Below are 20390 nucleotides of genomic sequence, written 5' to 3' on the forward strand. Positions count from 1 at the left end.
CCCCTTTCCTTTTGTTTCCCTCTCACACCTGGCAGCTATCTCTTGCCCTGCCAGTACACTTTACACCTACTCTCAGCCTATTACCATCTCGTCTCGCTTCTAATACCTTTTATTGTCTCTTTTTTAGTTCTTTTGTTTCTTTTATTCTTTTGTCCGATCGCAGCCCTGCCTCCGATCTATCTTTTTCCAGTTTTGAAGAAGGGTTCGACCAGAAACGTCAACTCAAATTTCTGTCCACGGATGTTGCCTGACCTGCTGAGTTTTTCCAGCATTTTCTGTTGTTATTTCGGATTTCCAACATCCGCAGTATTTTGCTATCGTTCTATGTTTCTATCCCACAATCAACAGATCAGATCAAAGCTCTGCAGTCCTGCCACACCCAGTTGTGAATGGTGGTGGACAATTAAACAACTAACAGGAGGTGGAGGCTCCATGCACATCCCCATCCTCAATGATGGTGGAGCCCAGCACGTGAGTGCAAAAGACAAGGCTGAAGCGTTTGCAACCATTTTCAGCCAGAAGCGCTGCTAATCCATCTCGGCCTCCTTCTGAGGGTCCCACCATCACAGAAACCAGTCTTCAGCCAATTCAATTCACTTCACGTGATATCAAGAAACAGCTGGGCGCACTGGATACAGCAAAGTAGTGCTGAAGACTTGTGCTCCAGAAATAGCTTGCCTCTAGCTAAGCTGGCAAAGTGGAAAATTGCCCAGGTATGTCCTGTCCACAAAAAGCAGGATAAAGCCAATTACCGCCCCATCAGTCAATCATCAGCAAAGTGATGGAAGGTGTCATCGACAGTGCTATCAAGCAGCACTTACTCACCAATAACCACCTCACTGATGCTCAGTTTGGGTTCCGCCAGGAGCACTCTGCTCCAGACCTCATTACAGCCTTCGTTCAAACATGGACAAAAGAGCTGAATTCCAGAGGTGAGGTGAGAGTGACTGCCCTTAACATAAAGGCTGTATTTGACCGAGTGTGACATCAAGGAGCCCTAGCAAAATTGAAGTCAATGGGAATCGGGGAAAACGCTCCTGGCTGGAGTCATACCTAGCACAAAGGAAGATGGTTGTGGTTGTTGCAGCTCAATCATCTCAGCCCCAGGACATCGCTGCAGGAGTTCCTCAGAGCAGAGTCCTAGGCCCAACCATCTTCAGCTGCTTCATCAATGACCTTCCCTCCATCATAAGGTCAGAAGTGGGGATGTTCGCTGATGATTGTACAGTGTTCAGTTCAATTCGCAACTCCCCAGATAATGAAGCCGTTCATGCCCACATGCAACAAGACCTGGGCAACATTCAGGCTTGGGCTGATAAGTGGCAAATAACATTTGCACCACACAAGTGCCAGGCAATGACTATCTCCAAAAAGAGAGAGTCTAACCACCCCCCCCCCCCCCCCCCCGCCCAATCTTCTTCGACAGCACCTCCCAGATCCGTGACCTAGAAGGACAAGGGCAGCAGGTGCAAGGGAACACTACCACTTCCAAGTTTCCCTCCAAGTCACACACTACCCTGACTTGGAAGTATATCGCTGTTCCTTCATCGTCACTGGGTCAAAATCCTGGAACTCCCTCCCTAACAGCACTGTGGGAGCACCTTCACCGCATGGACTGCTACAGTTCAAGAAGGCGGCGCACCACCACCTTTTGAAGTGCAACCAGGGATGGGCAATAAATAGTGGCCTTGCCAGCGACGCCCACATCCCGTGAATGAATTTTTAAAAAACATTGAATCTTACAACACAGAAGGAGGCCAAACGGCCCACACACCTGTGCTGGCTTTTTGAAATGGCTGTCCAATTTAGCCCCACACCCCAGCTTTTTCTCCATAACCCTGCAAATGAGTTCTCTTCAAGTACGTGTCCAATTGCCTTTTGAAAGTTCCTTTGGGCTCTGATTCCAGCACCCTTTCAGGTAGTGCATTCCAGATCTTAACAACCCTCTGTGTGAGGAAATTACTCCTCATTTCCACACTAGTTCTTTTACCAATTATTTTAAATCTATGACCTCTGGTTACTGACCCACTTGCCTAAGGAAATAGGTCCTCCCTACTTGCTCCATCAAACTCCTCATAATTTTGAATACCTCTATTAGATAATGCAGTGGGTGATGCTGTCAACATAACGTTATTCAACACAATAATATCAATGGGAACTGATTTGACATGACGTAATACAGGTGGACTACCCTTTATCCGGACTTCCGAAAACCGAAACCCTCTAAAAACCGAAGGTTTTTTCGTTCAGCGTAAGTCGTGCGTATGAACGAAAAAACCTTCGGTTTTTAGAGGGTTCCGGTTTCGGAAGTTCGGATAAAGGGTAAGTCGTGCGCACGACCCCCCGCCGACCCCCCCCCCCCCCGCCGGCCCCGACAACCGACAGCCCCGACAGCCGCCAACCCCCCCGCCGGCCCCGACAACCGCCGACCCTGCCAGCCCCGACAACCGCCGACCCCCCTGCGGACCCCGCCGGCCCCGACAACCGCCGACCCCGCCAGCCCCGACAACCGCCGATCCCCCGCGGACCCCGCCGGCCCCGACAACCGCCGACCCCGACAACCGCCGACCCCCCCGCGGACCCCGACCCCCGCGGACCCCGACTGACTTACGCTGAGCGTCAGCGTAAATCGTGCGCACGACCCCCCGCCGACCCCCCCCCCCCCCCCCCCCGCGGACCCCCGCCGACCCACCTTCCGAAATCCGAAATTCTCCTTTATCCGAAACTCGGCTGGTCCCGAGGTTTTCGGATAAAGGATAGTCTACCTGTAGTACAAACTTCAGCTTAAATAAATCCCATCTATTCCCTCCCCCCTCAATATTCAGTGATATTAGCTGCATAGGGACCATCAGAAGAAGCACGGCATACTCTCAAAACAGTATTGGTCTGTTAAACATCATAAATAAATAAGAAAGGCCGAAATAGTTTTCAAAAACCATGCAGAAATGACTGAAGGTTTTCTGCCCATAGAGAAAGTAATGTCAAACAGGAATCACAAGCAAGTTCCTGTTGTGGCACAGATGAGAATGGAAGCTGAAAATTGACAGATTTCCCAACAAAGAAAACCTCTGAACATGAAAGGCATGGCAACAGCAGACAGCCGTTAGGAGAAATGGCAGAAAGCAGAATGTTTTTATTTGACCTTAATGATAGAACTCCATCTGAATTGCTGCTCCCCTATTAATCTGCAAATGGAGGCCTGATAAATCCCAGTAAATTACATTTTATTCTTCCTCCCTGTTGAACATTGCGGTTTGGCTAATCTTTTTCCCCATCTCAATACTAAGCTGTTTAAATTGCCCATGTCGCTGGAAGGTCATCTGAATGAAGAAAAGATCCAGCACCATTAAAAAACCTTGCCACCTAGGTACAAAAACATACCCCTCCACCCCCACACCTTAACCCCTAAAAATCCCCTTCCCCATTAATCCTATTTAAAAAAGGAGGGAGGGAGAAAACGGGGAACTATAGACCAGTTAGCCTGACATCAGTAATAGGGAAAATGCTAGAATTTATCATTAAGGACGTGGTAACAGGGCACTTAGAAAGTACCAATAGGATTGGGCAGAGTCAACACGGATTTATGAAAGGGAAATCGTGTTTGACAAACCGTTAGAGTTTTTTGAGTTTGTAACTAGCAGGATAGATAAGAGGGAACCAGTGGATGTGGTGTATTTGGATTTTCAGAAGGCATTCGATAAGGTGCCACACAAGAGGTTATTAAACAAAATTAGGGCTCATGGGATTGGGGGTTATATGCTAGCATGGATTAAGAATTGGTTAACTGACAGAAAACAGAGAGTAGGAATAAACGGGTCATTTTCAGTTTGGCAGGCTGTAACTAGTGGAGTACCGCAAGGATCAGTGCTTGGGCCTCAGCTATTTACAATCTATATCAATGATTTGGATGAGGGGACCAAATGTAATATATCCAAGTTTGCTGATGATACAAAGCTAGGTGGGAATGTAAGTTGTGATGAGGATGCAAAGAGGCTGCAAGGGGATATAGACAGGTTAAGCGAGCGGGCAAGAAAATGTCAAATGGAATATAATGCGGAGAAATGTGAAGTTATCCACTTTGGTAGGAAAACTAGAAAAGCAGAATATTTTTTAAACGGAGAGAGATTGGGAAATGTTGGTGTTCAGAGGGACCTGTGTGTCCTTGTACACGAATCGCTGAAAGTTAATATGCAGGTACAGCAAGCAATTAGGAAAGCAAATGGTATGTTGACCTTTATTACAAAAGGATTTGAGGGTAAGCGTAAAGACGTCTTACTGCAATAATATAGGGCCTTGGTGAGACCACACCTGGAGTATTGTGTGCAGATTTGGTCTCCTTACCTAAGGAAGGATATACTTGCCATAGAGGGAGTGGAACGAAGGTTCACTAAACTGATTCCTAGGATGGGGGGATTGTCCTATTGAGTAGACTAGGCCTATATTCTCTAGAATTTAGAAGAATGAGAGATGATCTAATTGAAACATACAAAATTCTTACAGGGCTTTGACAGGGTAGATGCAGGGAGGATGTTTCCCCTAGCTGGGGAGTCCAGAACACGGGGTCACATTCTCAGAATAAAGGGTCGACCATTTAGGACTGAGATGAGGAGAAATTTCTTCACCCAGAGGGTAGTGAATCTTTGGAATTCTCTATCCCATAGGGCTGTGGATGCTCAGTTGTTGAGTATATTCAAGGCAGAGATCGATAGATTTTTGGCTCTTAAGGGAATCAAGGGTATGGAGAGAGTGCAGGAAAGCGGAGTTGAAGTGGATGATCTTATTGAATGGCGCAGCAGGCTCGAAGGGCCGAACTACCTACTTCTGCCCCTATTTCTTATGTTCTTATATTCTTTCTGCCATAAAAACATTTGCAACTGCCTGCACTCACCTATCAAAGCAGAGACAGCTGGAGCGTTCTTGCAGCATTAGTAATTTAAGTACCATTAAATTAGCAGCATTGCCAGTCCAAACACTCCCCTGGCCCATCCCACCCCTAGTGTTTTCGGTAGTCAAACTCCTCCCCAAAAGGTCATGGCCTAGAAATTCGGTGGGCTGCGCCACCAGTTAGCGCCCAAAGAGGGCACTTAGTGGGTTTAGCGCCACTGGCCACGCCTCCTGTGAAATTTAGCGGGGCGCTAATGGCGGCATTAACCGGTAGCGCTGTGCCGCCACCGATGACGTCATCGGTGTGCGCAGTGCCCCACTACCGCGCCGATCGCAAAATTTGGTAGCGCCCCCCGCTGTAACGCCGGTCGCAATTTGCGACCGGTTCAGGGGGGCCTACCTGCGGCGGTAGAGGCGCTGAGTTGTGGGGCGGCCATTTTTTTTGCTGGCCGCCTGCCAGCACCTCTTCGCGCAGCCGTCCCCGGCCTCCTGAGCCCCCCCCCGCGTTGTGCCAGCTCTTTCCCAAGAGCCCGGCACTTCTCGGTGCCGGGCTCTTTTGCCGGCACTCGCGATCTCGGATCGCGCTGCAGCAGGCCCCTCCCCTTTAAGAAGGGGAGGAAGGCCTGCACGCTGCGGCACGTTGCGCTGTGATTTTCAGTTGCAGCGCCCCAAGACGGGTGCGGGGCGCCTCGACTAGCGCCGCGCTTCCGTTTGGGGCGCTCAAACTGAATTTCCGGCGGGCGCTCGCGACTCCTTCCGGGGCGGTACTTCCGGCGCCCTGGCGAGACTGGCGCCCCAAACGGGGCGACACCGAATTTCTAGGCCCATGTTTATTATCCCCCCATTGAATTTGTATATCGACCAAACTTAATATAGCAGTTAAAAAAGATGAAATAATTGAACGCTTAAGTGAATAAAATTATATGGCAAAATCATTATTTAACCGTTTTGCATTGTACTGATTTATTCCCACAACAACACAAATTTTTCACAATTTCCACCAAGCTTGAGAAGTCATAATCATAACAGCACAAAAGGAGGCCATTTGACCCATCAAGTCCGTGCCGGCTCTCTGTAGAGCAATCCAGTCAGTCCCATTCCCCCGCTCTATCCCCATAGCCCTGCAAGTTTATTTCCCTCAAGTGCCTATCCAGTATTTACCAAGGAGATAGAACAGGTGGACATGACATTGGATGATGAGATTAGTAATGAGATAATTGCATTTAAAATAAAAAAAAAAAGGGGATATATTAAATAAACTAATCAAACTCAAAGAGGATAAAACCCCATGTCCGGATAGATTGCATCCACACATTTTAAAAGAATCTAGGCAAGAGATAGCGGAGGCATTACTGCACATATTTAATAATTTGTTAGAAAAAGGTGTAGTGCCAGAGGACTGGCAAATAGCTAACGTAATACTGATATTTAAGAAGGGGGATAGAACATGTTCAGGAAATTATAGACCAGTCAGCTTAACATCGGTGGTTGGGGAAAAAAATGGAATCCCTACTAAAGGAGAAAATAGAAAAACATCTCGAAACCAAAAATATAATGATGAATAGTCAGCATGGATTAGAAAAAGGAAAGTCTTGCTTGACCAACCTTATTGAATTTTTTGAAGAGGTAACAGAGAGAGTAGACAATGGTAATGCAGTAGATGTAATTTATCTGGATTTTTAAAAGGCCTTCGATAAGGTACCCCATAATAGACTGATGAACAAGGTCAGAGAATGCGGAGTCAGGGGACAAGTAGCAGAATGGATTGCTGGCTGGCTTCAGGACAGAAAGCAGAGAGTAGGAGTAAAGGGTAGCTATTCACAGTGGCAGAAGGTGCGTAGTGGTGTTCGACAAGGATCAGTGCTGGGACCACTGCTGTTCACAATTTACATTAACGATTTAGACTTTGGAATCAAAAACACAATTTCTAAATTTGCGGATGACAGCAAATTGGGGTGCGGGAGAATAGTTAATACTAAGGAGAACTGCAACAAATTACAGGAGGACTTGCACAAACTTGCAGAATGGGCATATGAAGTTCAACACAGATAAATGTGAGGTATTACATTTTGGTAGGAAGAATACGGAGGTCACTTATCACTTGGAAGGTGCGAGTCTAGGTGGAGTAAAGGAGCAAAGGGATCTCGGAGTACAAATACACAAATCACTAAAAGTTGCGACACAGGTTCGCAATGCCATTTTTAAAAAAAGCAAACGAAGCACAAGGGTTTATTTCTAGAGGTGTAGAATTGAAAAGTCGGGAAGTTATGCTAAACCTGTATCGAACCTTGGTTAGACCACACTTGGAGTACTGCGTGCAGTTCTGGTCGCCATATAAAAAGAATATAGAGGCACTGGAGAAGGTGCAGAGAAGATTTACAAGGATGATACCAGAAATGTGAGGGTAAACATATCAGGAAAGGATGAACAGGCTGGGTCTCTTTTCTCTTGAAAAAAGAAGGCTGAGGGGTGACCTAATAGAGGTCTTTAAAATTATGAAAAATGTTGATAAGAGTGGATACAGAGAGAATGTTTCCACTTGTGGGGAAGAGCATATCTAGAAGCCATCAATATAAGATTGTCACCAAGAAATCTAATAGGGAATTCAGAAGAAACTTCTTTACTCAAAGAGTGGTGAGAATGTGGAACTCGCTACCACAGGGAGTGGTTGAAGCGAATAGTATAGATGCATTTAAGGGGAGGCTAGACAAGAATATGAGGGAGACGGGAATAAAAGGTTATGCTGATTTAGATGAGGAAAGATGGGAGGAGGCTCTTGTGGAGCATAAACGCCGGCATGGACTGGTTGGGCTGATGGCTTGTTTCTGTGCCGTATATCCTATGTAAACTTATCTGAATGACGGCAAGCTCAACAATGCAGTGCTTGCAGTACTGCACTGAAGTGTCCGCCTAGATTATGTGAATTACTTGAACCGATAATCTCTGACTGACTCAGTGGCGAGAGTGCTACCACTGAGCCAAGGTTGCCACCTTGGCCTTGATAAACAACAAAGGTTAAAATCAATTCATATGCATTTAAAAATATCTTCAGTGCATATTTATTACATTGCCTGATTGCTTGCAATACTTCCTGATGCAATGTTTGTACTGTGGTGAGGTGAATTCTCTTACCTTCCCCAAAGAACTCAATGGTGTCTTCGATGCAACTGAAACCAAACCAAACAGATAGCAAACAAAAGCAAAATACTGCGGATGCTGGAAATCTGAAATAAAATCAGAAAATGCTGGAAACGCTCAGCAAGTCAGACAGCAAATGTGAAGTGAGAAACAGAGTTAACTTTTCAAGTCAATGGCCTCTCATCAGAACATTGGGAAGACCGAGCAAACAGCTTGTAGTATATGACTTAGTCCAAGATGACTCTTGAGTACAGACTGTCAATCAAGGAAGACAATGGAGCGTTTTCAACAGGGAACCATTTGTCGAGCAACAGTTCATGCCTCATCCAGGACTTGCATACCCAAGTAATGTTTTCAGAAAGAACATAAGAACATAAGAAATAGGAGCAGGAGTAGGCCATTTGGCCCCTCGAGCCTGCTCCGCCACTCAATAAGATCATGGCTGAACTTCCACCTCAGCTCCACTTTCCTGCACTATCCCCATATCCCTTGATTCGCTTAATATCCAAAAATCTATCGCTCTCTGCCTTGAATATACTCAACGACCGAGCCTCCACAGCCCTCTGGGGTCGAGAATTCCAAAGATTCACCACTCTCAGTGAAGAAATTTCAACTCAGCTCGGTCCTAAATGGCCGACCCCTTATTCTGAGACTGTGACCCCTGGTTCTAGACTACCCAGCCAGGGGAAACATCCACCCTGCATCTACCCTGTCAAGCCCTGTAAGAATTTTGTATGTTTCAATGAGATAACCTCTCATTCTTCTAAAATCTAGAGAGTATAGTTGTACTCCTCCCACTTAGCAATTCTTCTCATCTCACTATTTTGCTGAAATCTACTTTTGAACTTGCTTTTAATTTGATGTGTTCCACACATTCAAATGAGGTTTTGTTTATAAAAAAAACAAGATAGAGAGGGCATAGTTACCAAACACATCTTCCCCTCCCCTCCCCTTTAAGCATTCCAAAGGGACCATTCCCTCTGCGACTCCCTGGTCCACTTCTCCATCACCCCCAACGCCCACTCCCCTTTCCATGGCACCTTCCTGTGCAAGCGCAGGAGATGCAACACCTATCCTTTTACCTCCTCCCTTCCCACCGTCCAGGGCCCCAAACACTCCTTCCAGGTGAAACAGTGATTTACTTGTACTACTTTCAATTTAGTATACTGTATTCACTGCTCATGATGCAGTCTCCTCTATATTGGGGAGACCAAACACAGATTGGGTGACAGCTTTGCGGAACACCTCTGTTCAGTCCGCAAGCGCAAACCTGAGCTTCCGGTCGCCTGTCACTTTAATTCTCCACCCACTCTCACTTTGACACCTCTGTCCTTGGCCTCCAACACTGTTCCAATGAAGTTCAACATCAGCTCGAGGAACAGCACCTCATCTTTCTATTAGGCACTTTACAGCCTTCTGGACTCAACATTGAGTTCAACAATTTCAGACCATAACCTCTGCCCCTTTTTTTTTGGACGGCAGCTGTTGCTGATGATTCTGATATTCCCATTTACACCTCCTCTAGACTCCTCGTTTGCTCCTTTACTTGTCCCGTTACCATCTCCTTTCACCTTGCACCATCATCCCTTTCGTCCTGCAACCTTTCCTATCTTCCACCCTATCACAACCTTCCCTTTTGTTCTTTCCTTCCCTCCCCCCTTTCCCTAGCTCTGCACTTGCTTAAAACCTGTTGCAGCTCTAACTTTTTCCAGTTCTGATGAAAGGTCATCAACCTGAGATGTTAACTCTGTTTCTCTCTCCACAGATGCTGCCTGACCTGCTGAATATTTCTAGCATTATCTCTTTTTACTTTATAGTTTTTGTGAATACTTTGGAAAACACCCCATTCGGATAAGAGAGTAGTTTGGCAAACTAATTGCACCGTATTAAACAATAATAATTTAGCACAGAAATTGATGTATTTTAATTATACACACTGAGTATAGTAAGAGGCTCACCCTGTTTGGGTAACTGGTGAGTTCTAACAAGAAAGTGGGTATTCTGATTGGCCAGTGACAGATGTTGCACTGAGCCAATCATACTGTCTTGGAGATTGTGTCTAACTGGGATGCATAGGCTGTTACTCCCTGGGCTAGTTCCTTACCAACATACTAGATCTGGTACAAAAACAAGCAGTGCTGGTCAGCTTAAGTCTTTTAACATAAAAAATTAGAGATGAGAATTGTATGCTTCTTCATTTGACTTGCTTACAGGATAGCTCTGTAAAAATCATTTGTAAATGTAATTTCAAATGTTTCCCCATGCAAAATGGTTATTGTTTTGATCACTTGCTTAAATATTAATATACTTTTCTTTCCTTCCAGTTTTGGCAAGCGATCCGCAGGGAGTTTGAGGCGTGGCTGTGAATGTATTGTACTAGAGCCTTCAGAAATGATTGTGGTAAGCTTCATCTTTTAATAGTAATTACAACCAATGAAGTACTTTTGAAGTGTAGTCACTGTTGTAATATAGGTAACGTGGCAGCTAATTTGCGTACAGCAAGGTCCAACAAACAGCAATGCGTGATAATGCTTGGATAATCTGTTTTAGTGAAATTGGTTGAGGGACACTGGGGAGAACTTCTCTGCACTTCGAAATAGTACCATGGGATCTTTTCGGTCCACTTGAGAGGGCAGATGGGGCCTTGGTTTAACGTCTCATCTGAAGGATGGCACCTCTGACAGTGCAACGCTCCCTTAGTACCTTCTGACACGGGCGAGACCTTTTTCTTCCAGCAGTTTAAGCCATTCAGATGTTTATTCTACTGAATGCTAATTTTAATCTTTTCATTTAAGATTTTATTGTGTGGTAGCATGCTGATTCTGTTTTTTTAAAATCAAATGTTAAATTGGATGTAGTTGTAAGTGGCCTGATAGAGCAGGTTGGTGTGCTATGTTACACAGTGATTGGATATGGGCACAATGAATTTTTCATGTTGCCTGGCTTGTTTACACAAAGAAAAATTCTTCCTCTTTCCTAGCCAATATTGTGAATCTCCTTGTCATCAGCATGAGTTGCAGTGTTATCAAATGCCCTGGAACGTGTTGCTCCTTTGTCCTCCTGAGTGCTCACTGGCAAGTGGTATAATGGAAATTTGGAGAGAAGACCTTAAAGTGAAGAGAATTTATTTTTAAGTACTGTGGATATTCACTGCATTGCATATTGTGGTAACTACTTGATATTCTCAGTAATTACGACAAATAGTGCACCATTTTGGAGAATATATTTAAACTAGTTGTAATCCTGTTAGAACTTCAAAGATTTGAAAATCAGGGACATTTACTCAGGATTAAAAAAAACAATTCAATCTAATCAGTTTGGTTATATGGTTTTAGGATGCCTCATGAATAAAATAATCAAATCTAATCTAATTTCTAGTTTAAGAGCTCTTTTGATATGTAAAGATTGTCACGAGTTAATTTTTGTCCTTTCACTTACTGCGGCGATTGCTTTTCTGCAGTAAAAGCAATATAAAATCCATTGTATAAGTTGTAGTTTTACACAGTTTTTTTGACTTGTAAACATTGACAGATGCGGAAGTAACCCAAATTTAATTGTCTTGTGTACAACATTGAAACAAAGTAAAGCATGTACTCTTCAAATATTTCTGTAGTAACTTTACTAAAAAAGAAGCAAGATTCTATATTAAAAAGATTATTTGCTTTAGTAAATACAGCCTTTTACAAGAATGAGAAACTAAACTTTGCACTTCAAAATGTTGACATTTATTTATTATAAACGGTTAAAGCAACTGTATTCCTTTTATTTGCGTGTACTTCAGCAGGAACTCACAGCAGTCACCCAAAAAATTAATATAGATGCCAAACCTGGAAGGACTGTATCATTATTCAAGCATTCAGGGAGATTACTAATAAAAGTTTCCAGTACTTTTTAGTAATATTAAGTACTATTCCAAAGATACTGGGATAAGAAAGATAGATACAAATTAACTCAATATTTTTTCAGTCTTGTATTTCTTGGCCCTCACTTTTAACTTTAAGAAAAGGACACGTGTCTTAAATTGGAGTGAACATAGTATTCAAAATTTGCTAACCCTTTATAACTATACCCTAATAGCTGGCACAGAGTACCTATTCAATATCCTAGATAAAGAGCTACTTACCGTGGGAGATGCCCACACATATTTATTTATGTAAATGTGATACGTGAGGGAACCAGCAGTGAGTAAGGAAAAAACTGTTCACTTTCCAAGAATTTATCCCCAAAAAAATACTTAGTTCTATTTGAGTACGTCTCTCACAACTTCTTTTTAATTCCTTTTAGTGGAGATAGAGATCCCTCTTCCATTTCCACACCCGAACAGTCTCCCTCTGCAAGAACATAGCCTCTGATTTATCGTGACAAAGGCTATGCGAGTTCAAAAAGTTTTGTGTAGTACATACTCTGAGGGTGCCATGCTCAGAGCAACACTGCTCAAAAGTGTATATAGGGCCAAAAAAAAAATCAAGATTGGCCTATATAACCATTGCTTGTTAAATTAATATAGGCTGAAATATCTCATTAATGTGAAGCAATCAAGAAAACATTACATTCAGTGGCAATCAGCAACAAGCAAGCACCACTTAACTATCTAATTAAATCACTTTTTTTCAAACAAGATATCATGAGCCAGCTACAAGGACAAAATGAACATGAAAATTTTAAAATAATTTCTTCATACTGTTTTTCGATGCCTTTTTTTCTTCACTGAGGTCAGTGTATACTGTTAAACAGAACATGAAAACATAAATGTTGTGTTTGTACCGCTATCCACAACTACATAAATAATAAAGCAGCAGAGACTGAGAGTAACTTCAAGTGATCTTTACTGGGTAACTGGAACTTCGGCACTGACTGTACAAATCGATACGCGTCTGTTATGTACGCTCGCAACTAAGGATATACATCCGCAATACAAAGTAGTCCCTTCAATGTTGTATACATTACACTTCCGCCCCCTTTAGTTTAATAGTATATTAATGCAAAATTTCTATAATTAACATACAGAGCCTGTCTTTACAGTAACAAAATTCAAATTCCAACATAACATTTTATTTTGTCAACAGCCCTTTTACAAGTCAAGTCTCTGGGGAGTCAGGTGAGTCTGGGCGAGATATATGGGTGTTTTCCACCTGAACGTCCAGAATTTGGTCCACATGACGTCTCAAAACGTTCTCTCCCACATCCACAGTATACATCAGTGGTCCCTCTCTTGTGGATATGTACCTGGTTGCCACTTTTCCGTCCGGAAATCACGAGCAAGAACTGATTGTCCCACACTGAAGCTTCTTGTTGGCTTAGCATTCAAATGTTTGAACTGTTTGTTCTCTACATCACGACGTACATTCGGTTTAATAAGGTCCATGCGAGATCTCAGGTTCCTGTTCAGAAACATCATCGCCGGAGTCTGATTAGTGGCTGCGTGTACTGCGCTCCGATAAGCAAAGAGGAATTTGTCTATCTTGTGTTGCAGTGGTAGATTCTCGCTGTACATTGCTTTGATGGCCTTCTTGAAAGTCTGTACGAATCTTTCTGCCAAGCCATTTGTAGCTGGATGGTACGGGGCAGATGTGTAGTGCTTGATTCCATTTTTCCTCGTGAACCTTTGGAATTCGTCAGAGACAAATTGTCGTCCATTGTCTGTGCAGATTTGTTCTGGTAGTCCATTTCTAGCGAACCTGGTCCTCAGAACTGAAATGGTCTTTTCAGATGTGGTTAATTTCATTTTAATGACCTCGGGCCATTTGGAATGTGCATCGACTGCAATCAAGAACATGGAGTCCATGAACGGTCCAGCAAAGTCGATGTGCACACGTTGCCATGGTAATGAGGGCCATTCCCATGGATGGAGAGGGGCTTGTGGTGGTGCGTTCTGGACCTTTTGACATCCTGAGCAGCTCTTTGTCAGGTCCTCGATCTGTTTGTCAATTCCCGGCCACCACACGTATCCACGGGCAAGACTTTTCATCTTTACCGTACCTAAGTGTCCTTCATGCAGTTCATCTAGCACTCGGTTACGAAGCTTGGAAGGAATCACAACTCGTGAGCCGCACATCAGTGTTCCCCGACACACTGATAACTGCTCCCTCCTAGCTGAGAATGCTGGAAACAATGAGTCACCATGCGCTGGCCATCCCTTCACAGTGATGTCATAAACTTTTGACAATGTAGGGTCATTGCGTGTTTCTCTTTCAGTGAGGGAGTTTGTCACTGGTAGCTGCTCAACTATTATTGTGTGAAATACCTCTGCTGAGTCAACTGTTGTAGTTTCCTCTGAGGTTGGCAGTGGTAAACGTGACAAACCATTGGCGTTGCCATGTTGCTTGGTCCCCTTGTATTCAATGTCATACAGGTGAACCCCTAGGAAGAGTGACCATCGCTGCAACCGTTGTGCCGTCATCACTGGAACGCCCTTCCTTGGGTTGAAGATTGAAACGAGAGGCTGGTGGTCAGTTAACAGTGTAAACCGTTGACCATACAAGTAGTGGTTGAATTTCTTGACTCCCCACACAAGGCTGAGGGCCTCTCGGTCAATCTGTGCATAATTGTGTTCAGCTGTCGTCAATGACCTTGAAGCAAAGGCTATTGGTCTTTCTGAGCCGTCTGGGAACTTATGTGACAACACAGCACCAATGCCATAGGGTGAAGCATCACATGCCAGTCGAATAGGTAAGGATGGGTCAAAGTGAGCTAGCACCTTTTCTGAAGTAATGAGTCTTTTACTCTCTTGAAAAGCTTGTTCACAGCTGTCACTCCACTTCCATTGTGACCCTGTCTAGCAGTGCATTTAGTGGATGTAACACTGTGGATAGGTTGGGCAAGAACTTGTGATAGTAGTTCACCAGTCCAAGATATGATCTCAACTGAGACACATTTTCAGGTGTTGGTGCATTAATCACAGCTTCAATCTTGTTTGGAGACTTGTTTAAACCGTCCTTGTCAATCACATGTCCACAGTATGAGATTTCCTTTTTGAAAAACTCACACCTGTCTCGGTTCGCTCGGAGCCCATACTCCCGTAACCTGATGAGCACCTGTTCGAGGTTGGAAAGGTGGTCGTTGTCATTCTTGCCAGTAATGATGATGTCATCAAGATAACACTGAGTACCTGGAATCCCCTGCAGGACTTAGTCCATTGCCCTTTGCCAGATTGCAGGAGCTGATGCTATTCCGAATACTAGCCGATTGTACTGGTAAAGGCCTTTGTGCGTATTTATTGTCAGGTACTTCTTTGATGCATCATCAATTTCCATTTGGAGATAGGCCTGGGCCAAGTCAATCTTTGTGAAGCGTTCCCCTCTTGACAGGGAAGCAAAGATGTCCTCAATGTGAGGCAATGGGTACTGTACTGTGTGGAGGACTGGGTTAACAGTCACCTTAAAGTCTCCACAGATGCGCACTTTTCTTGGCTTTCCTGGTTTTGTGCTGGAGGTTTTCTTCATCACTGGAACTATAGGTGTGGCCCATTCACTCCAATCCACCTTGGACAGGACCCCTAACTGCTCCAAGTTCTCCAGCTCTGCTTCTACTGAAGGGCGAATTGCCTAAGGCACTGGTCTGGCCTTATGGAACTTTGGATTTGCGTTCTCCTCAATCTTAATTTTTGCTTTCATGCCCTTAAGTGTTCCTATTCCCTTCTTGAACACTTCCTGAGAGTCAGTGAGTATTTGTGACAGTCTCGCAGGAGTGGCGTTGCTGTCCTCCTTTGCTGACACAAACAGTGCTTGGATGGTGTGCCAATCCAACTGTATTTTCCTGAGCCATTCGCGTCCCAGCAATGGTGGTCCTCCATTTCCCACTACATAGAGGTTCAATTGCAGTATTTTTTTTTCTTTGTATGTCACTGTCACTTTTATTTTACCTTTGGGGCACACTCTTTGTCCTGTGTATGTCTTTAACAGTACTTTAGTTGGCCTTAGCGGTATGTGTGAAAACAGTCGTTTGTAGTCATGTATAGAGATCACTGTTAAAGCTGAGCCTGTGTCCAACTCCATTTTCAGCCTAACTTCTGCCACTTCTGGAGTAAGCCATATTATTCTGTGATCCTCTGTTTCTTTCACACTGTGTAGTTTTAGACAAGCCAGACCCTCTTCCTCTGAGTCTGTGTCACTTTTTTCTTTATCTGAACTATCTCCAATCACGTAGTGTACCTTCTTGTATCTATCTTTGAAAGGTTTCTTGTTTTCAGTCACTTGATGTGCCTTTTTGCTCTGTATTGTATCAGTTTTCTGCTTCTTTGCTTTGCAAACTTTCAATGTGCCCTCGTTTGCCACATTGTCTGCAATCTTTGTCTTGTCTTTAAACCAACAGTCATTGTGGTCATGTGACATTTTACCACAGCGATAGCATTTCTTTTCTTGTTTCAGTGACATTTTGTTAGTGGAATATTCCTGGGATTTTTGTTGAATTTCTAAAGTGCCACGTGCTGCTGCTTCCATTGATATTGCAATACTTAGAGCCTTCTCCAATGTGAGGTGTTTTTCAGACAGGAGCTTCTTTTGTGTGCTTTCACTTTGCATGCCACACACAAATCTGTCCCTCAATGCGTCTGATAAGCCCACTCCAAATTGGCAATGTTCTGATAATTTGCACAACTTTGCCAAATATTCAGAAATGCTTTCATTTTTGCTCTGGTTCCGTTTATGGAATTTAAATCTTTCAGCTATGAGCAGTGGTCTGGGGCTTAAATGGTCTTGGAGTGTGTCCACTATTTGTTTGAATGTTTTGTTTGCTGGCTTTTCAGGAGTTAATAAACTACGTAGCAGCCCGTATGTCTTTACGCCCATAACACTCAGCAAAACAGTGGCTTTCTTTTCTACCTCCACTCCGTTAGCCTCACAGTACAACTCCACTCTTTCAATATAAGTTGCCCAGTCCTCAATGCTGCTATCAAATGCTGCAATCGTGCCAATCATCGCCATTTTTTTTTTCCAAACCCGTTTTTCTTTCTTTACTAGTTAGCTAGCGTCATGCAAGTCCTGTGCACTTTTCACTTGACTTACGTATCCCCTGCCTAGCTTAGCAAGCGTGCTCCGTTTTCTCTACCTTCTCGCTCCTTTCTTCCAAATTTCGGTGTCCTCTGGATGCGATGCCAGAATAGGAAGGCGTAGGTTCATAATTCTCGTCGCCAATTTGTTGTGTTTGTACCGCTATTCACAATTGCATAAATAATAAAGCAGCAGAGACTGACAGTAACTTCAAGTGATCTTTACTGGGTAACTGGAACTTCGGCACTGACTGTACAAATCGATACGCGTCTGTTATATATGCTCGCAACTAAGGATATACATCCGCAATACAAAGTAGTCCCTTCAATGTTGTATACATTACAATAAATTATGCCATTTTGAAAAAACCCCACTAAATTTAATCTTGAACTTGATCATTTAATGTTAGAAATACCTGGAAGAAGAATTTTTCTTTGCACAAGACCTCACCAATCTCTGGGGCCTGGGGGTTAAGTTGAAGTTTAGTCACAGCTTTGGAAATTTTACTTGCCTGGTATGTATTTCCAGCATCTGTTGACAATTAGTATGTGAATACTATTAAAATATTATAATCTGAGACATGTCTCTTTCTGTATCAGTAAGTTGTATATTATCTTACCTAGTGTCAGTCTTGTGATATACTGGGGGGGAGTTTTAACATTGAGTAGCGCGTGGGTTTAGGTGCGGGTGGGGGTGGGATTCAAGCCATGGATAACGTCAACACGTCCGGAAGATGGCTCCAACATGGCGATTTGTGGGTTTAACTCGGGCGCGTTGAGCTGCATATACATAACCCCTTCCGAAGAGGTGGATTCGCGAATTGAATATTTAAATCAGTGAATTTCAACGCTATTTTAACTGGCATTTAGATTTAAAAGCGCATACACAGGTTTCACGGGCTTCCTGAAACTCGCCATTGAAACCAAGGCAAGAAGAGAACGACAATTCATGGGGCTCATTAAAAGTCAGACAAATACAGCAATAAATAGTCAGTGCTCACAGTTGCTTTCTTACCTACCACTGCTAAAGGATTTGTTGAGAGTACTTGTAGTGAGAGGCTAATTTGTGCACTTTGGAGGTATTGAGACTTGAGATTAGGTTGGAGGGCACCATGGCTGCCTTAGATTGGACCTTGGGCGAGGAGCAAGATGATCAGCAGCAGCAACAGCCTGCTGTGGAGAGACCTGCAGGTGGTTAGCAGAGAGGAGAGCAGCAGAGGGGTCGAGCTCGCAGGAGGCACTACCTGCATAACTAAATGGATGCCCTCTGTTTGGGTCCCATGATCAGCCCCAGCACCATTCTGTAATGGTCTAAATGCCAGCAGCAATCAAAGCAACGTGAATTCAGCAAAATCGTGATTGCCATTGATTTTGATGGGCGGCAGGGAGGAGCTATTATTGACGGTTTTGGTGAGGGTCTCAGCGGATCGGCATCCAAGTCCCAGGTAATTATGTTTTGGCATAAATCACGCAATAAATTTGCTGGAATTTCTGTGCCAAAATGGTGGACACCATAGATGTGCCATTACTGTGGTGCAAGGTTTCAGGAAAATCTAGGCCATTATGTTTAATCCCCATAAAAATGACCCGTATTTTATGCAACACAGGTAAGTATTGTTTTATGTGCTGGTCATGGAGGCTTTAAACCTGGGACCTTCAGCCTATCTGGCCTGTTTAGCCGTGGCAACTTAAGGGTTCTATTCTGTGCTGATATTTCTTTCTACTCCACTGATTTTACAGATTTGCAGATTTGGAAAGGTTTTTCTTCTGCATTCATTGATTGATGAATCTTTAACTTGAACACCAAGATCTTTTCGTATTGCCAGCCTGAGTTACATACAAGTTAATAGAAACATTCATTTCAAATTTATATGTGGTCTGCTCACTTCGGCAGCTCATGAAAACAGAACATTTGGACATGCCTGCTTTGGTTTACATTTAATTGTATTCATGTAAACTATACTGTTATAATTGATCCATTTTAATCACTTCTAGTTTTGATATAAGCAAATTATTTTTGGCAAATAAATCAGCAGGCATCAAGATTAGAAATGTCCTTGAGTTTTAATTGCAATTGAATTTGTTTTATTTCGCAATAGAAGCTCAATAATATCTAAACTCATGAGGCTGGATAGTTTTAGTTAGTCTTTTATGTCACTATCTGCTGAAGTAGACCTTCAGATTGAATAAATGTTTATGTTGCAAAGCAATTGCTATAGCTGGTGTTTTAATCCTTGCTGGTAGCAATGCAATGTTGGCTGCAAACTCTCTTAAATTTGTGGGCTGGAGAAATGCTTGGTATGCATTGTCAAAATGAAATATGGTGGATTGTGAAAGGAATGTTGTTTTTGCACTTTGCTTTTGGCACTCGATGTACATTGTCTAGTAGTCTGGAAGATATATGACCAAGGAGGAAAACAGAAAGCGTAGTGAATATTCAAAAAATGTATGGTATCTGAAGTTTGGAGCTAGGAGCGCTTATTATTATGGGTTTTCCATGTAGTTTTCTCTTGAGAAGCTTTGCATCCTTTTCTCTGAAATAAACTGTGTTCCCCGAATACAGCTCAAAATATTGCCAGAGATGTTGCTACTGAATTTCACTAATCACCATTGATTTAGCAAATTCACCAGTGATTCCCTCAAATAGTAGGTGTTGAAGATTTTAGAAACTTGTCTCAAGTAATTGTTCCTTGTTATTAAAGTAGCTTCTTGTTTGTTTGAAGGTGGACTACATGGATGAAAATGAGGAATATTTTCAGCGGCAAGCTTCTCATAGACAGTCTCGTAGGCGATTTAAAAAAATTAACCAGAAAGGGGAGCGGCAAACAATCATCGACACTGTGGATCCCTATCCTGTGGGAAAGCCACCATTACCAAGAGGGTATCACACGGTAAGTCTTTGTGATAGATTATTTTTATTTAATGGATCTTTTTCTAATCAGTCTTCAATGGATTGTTAACAAATACTGTTAAAATGGAGTCTAAAAAAAATTTGATAAATGCAAATTCCTGTTAAAGTAGGCATCCCTGGCACAGTAGTTTAGCACATTGCCCTTCTACCTTTGGTGCCTGTGTACAAATCCAGCCCAGATTGATGGGGCAAAATGCCAGAGCCATATATTAACAACAACAACAACTTGTATTTATATAACTCCTTCAATGTAGTAAAATGTCCCAAGGCGCTTCGCAGGAGTGTTATAAGACAAACTGAGCCACATAAGGAGAAATTAGGGCAGATGACCAAAAACTTGGGCAAAGAGGTAGGTTTTAATGGATGGATTGCTGCCGACACCTGTGGAACCATACCATACCATGAGCCAATGCCTTGTGCAGAGGAGAGGGGAAAATTAGTGTGGGTGCAGGGTGAATACTGCCTGCCTTT

The 20390-nt window shown here is 43.3% G+C and overlaps 1 protein-coding gene across 11 annotated transcripts in view; it reads left to right on the forward strand.

The window, feature by feature from the left end:
- rapgef2b (Rap guanine nucleotide exchange factor 2b) overlaps positions 1-20390 on the forward strand; it is a 1083630-nt gene that overhangs the window by 322052 nt on the left and 741188 nt on the right. For 9 of the 11 annotated variants that reach the window (XR_015081639.1, XM_086010726.1, XM_086010745.1 and 6 more), the window contains exons 5-6: positions 10347-10422; positions 19732-19899. Coding sequence is in view for 10 of the 11 variants with exons in the window: in XM_086010726.1 (XP_085866852.1) it covers positions 10347-10422; positions 19732-19899 (244 nt within the window). In the remaining variant the exon portion in view is untranslated. Of the gene's footprint in view, positions 1-10346; positions 10423-13088; positions 13121-19731; positions 19900-20390 lie in introns of all 11 variants that reach the window. The other 2 variants (XM_086010764.1, XM_086010774.1) reach the window with 1 other exon arrangement.

The sequence above is a fragment of the Somniosus microcephalus genome, chromosome 2 (genome assembly GCF_052327205.1).
Source record: "Somniosus microcephalus isolate GS21.2 chromosome 2, FLI_Smic_1.0, whole genome shotgun sequence".
NCBI classification, from domain to species: Eukaryota; Metazoa; Chordata; class Chondrichthyes; order Squaliformes; family Somniosidae; genus Somniosus; species Somniosus microcephalus.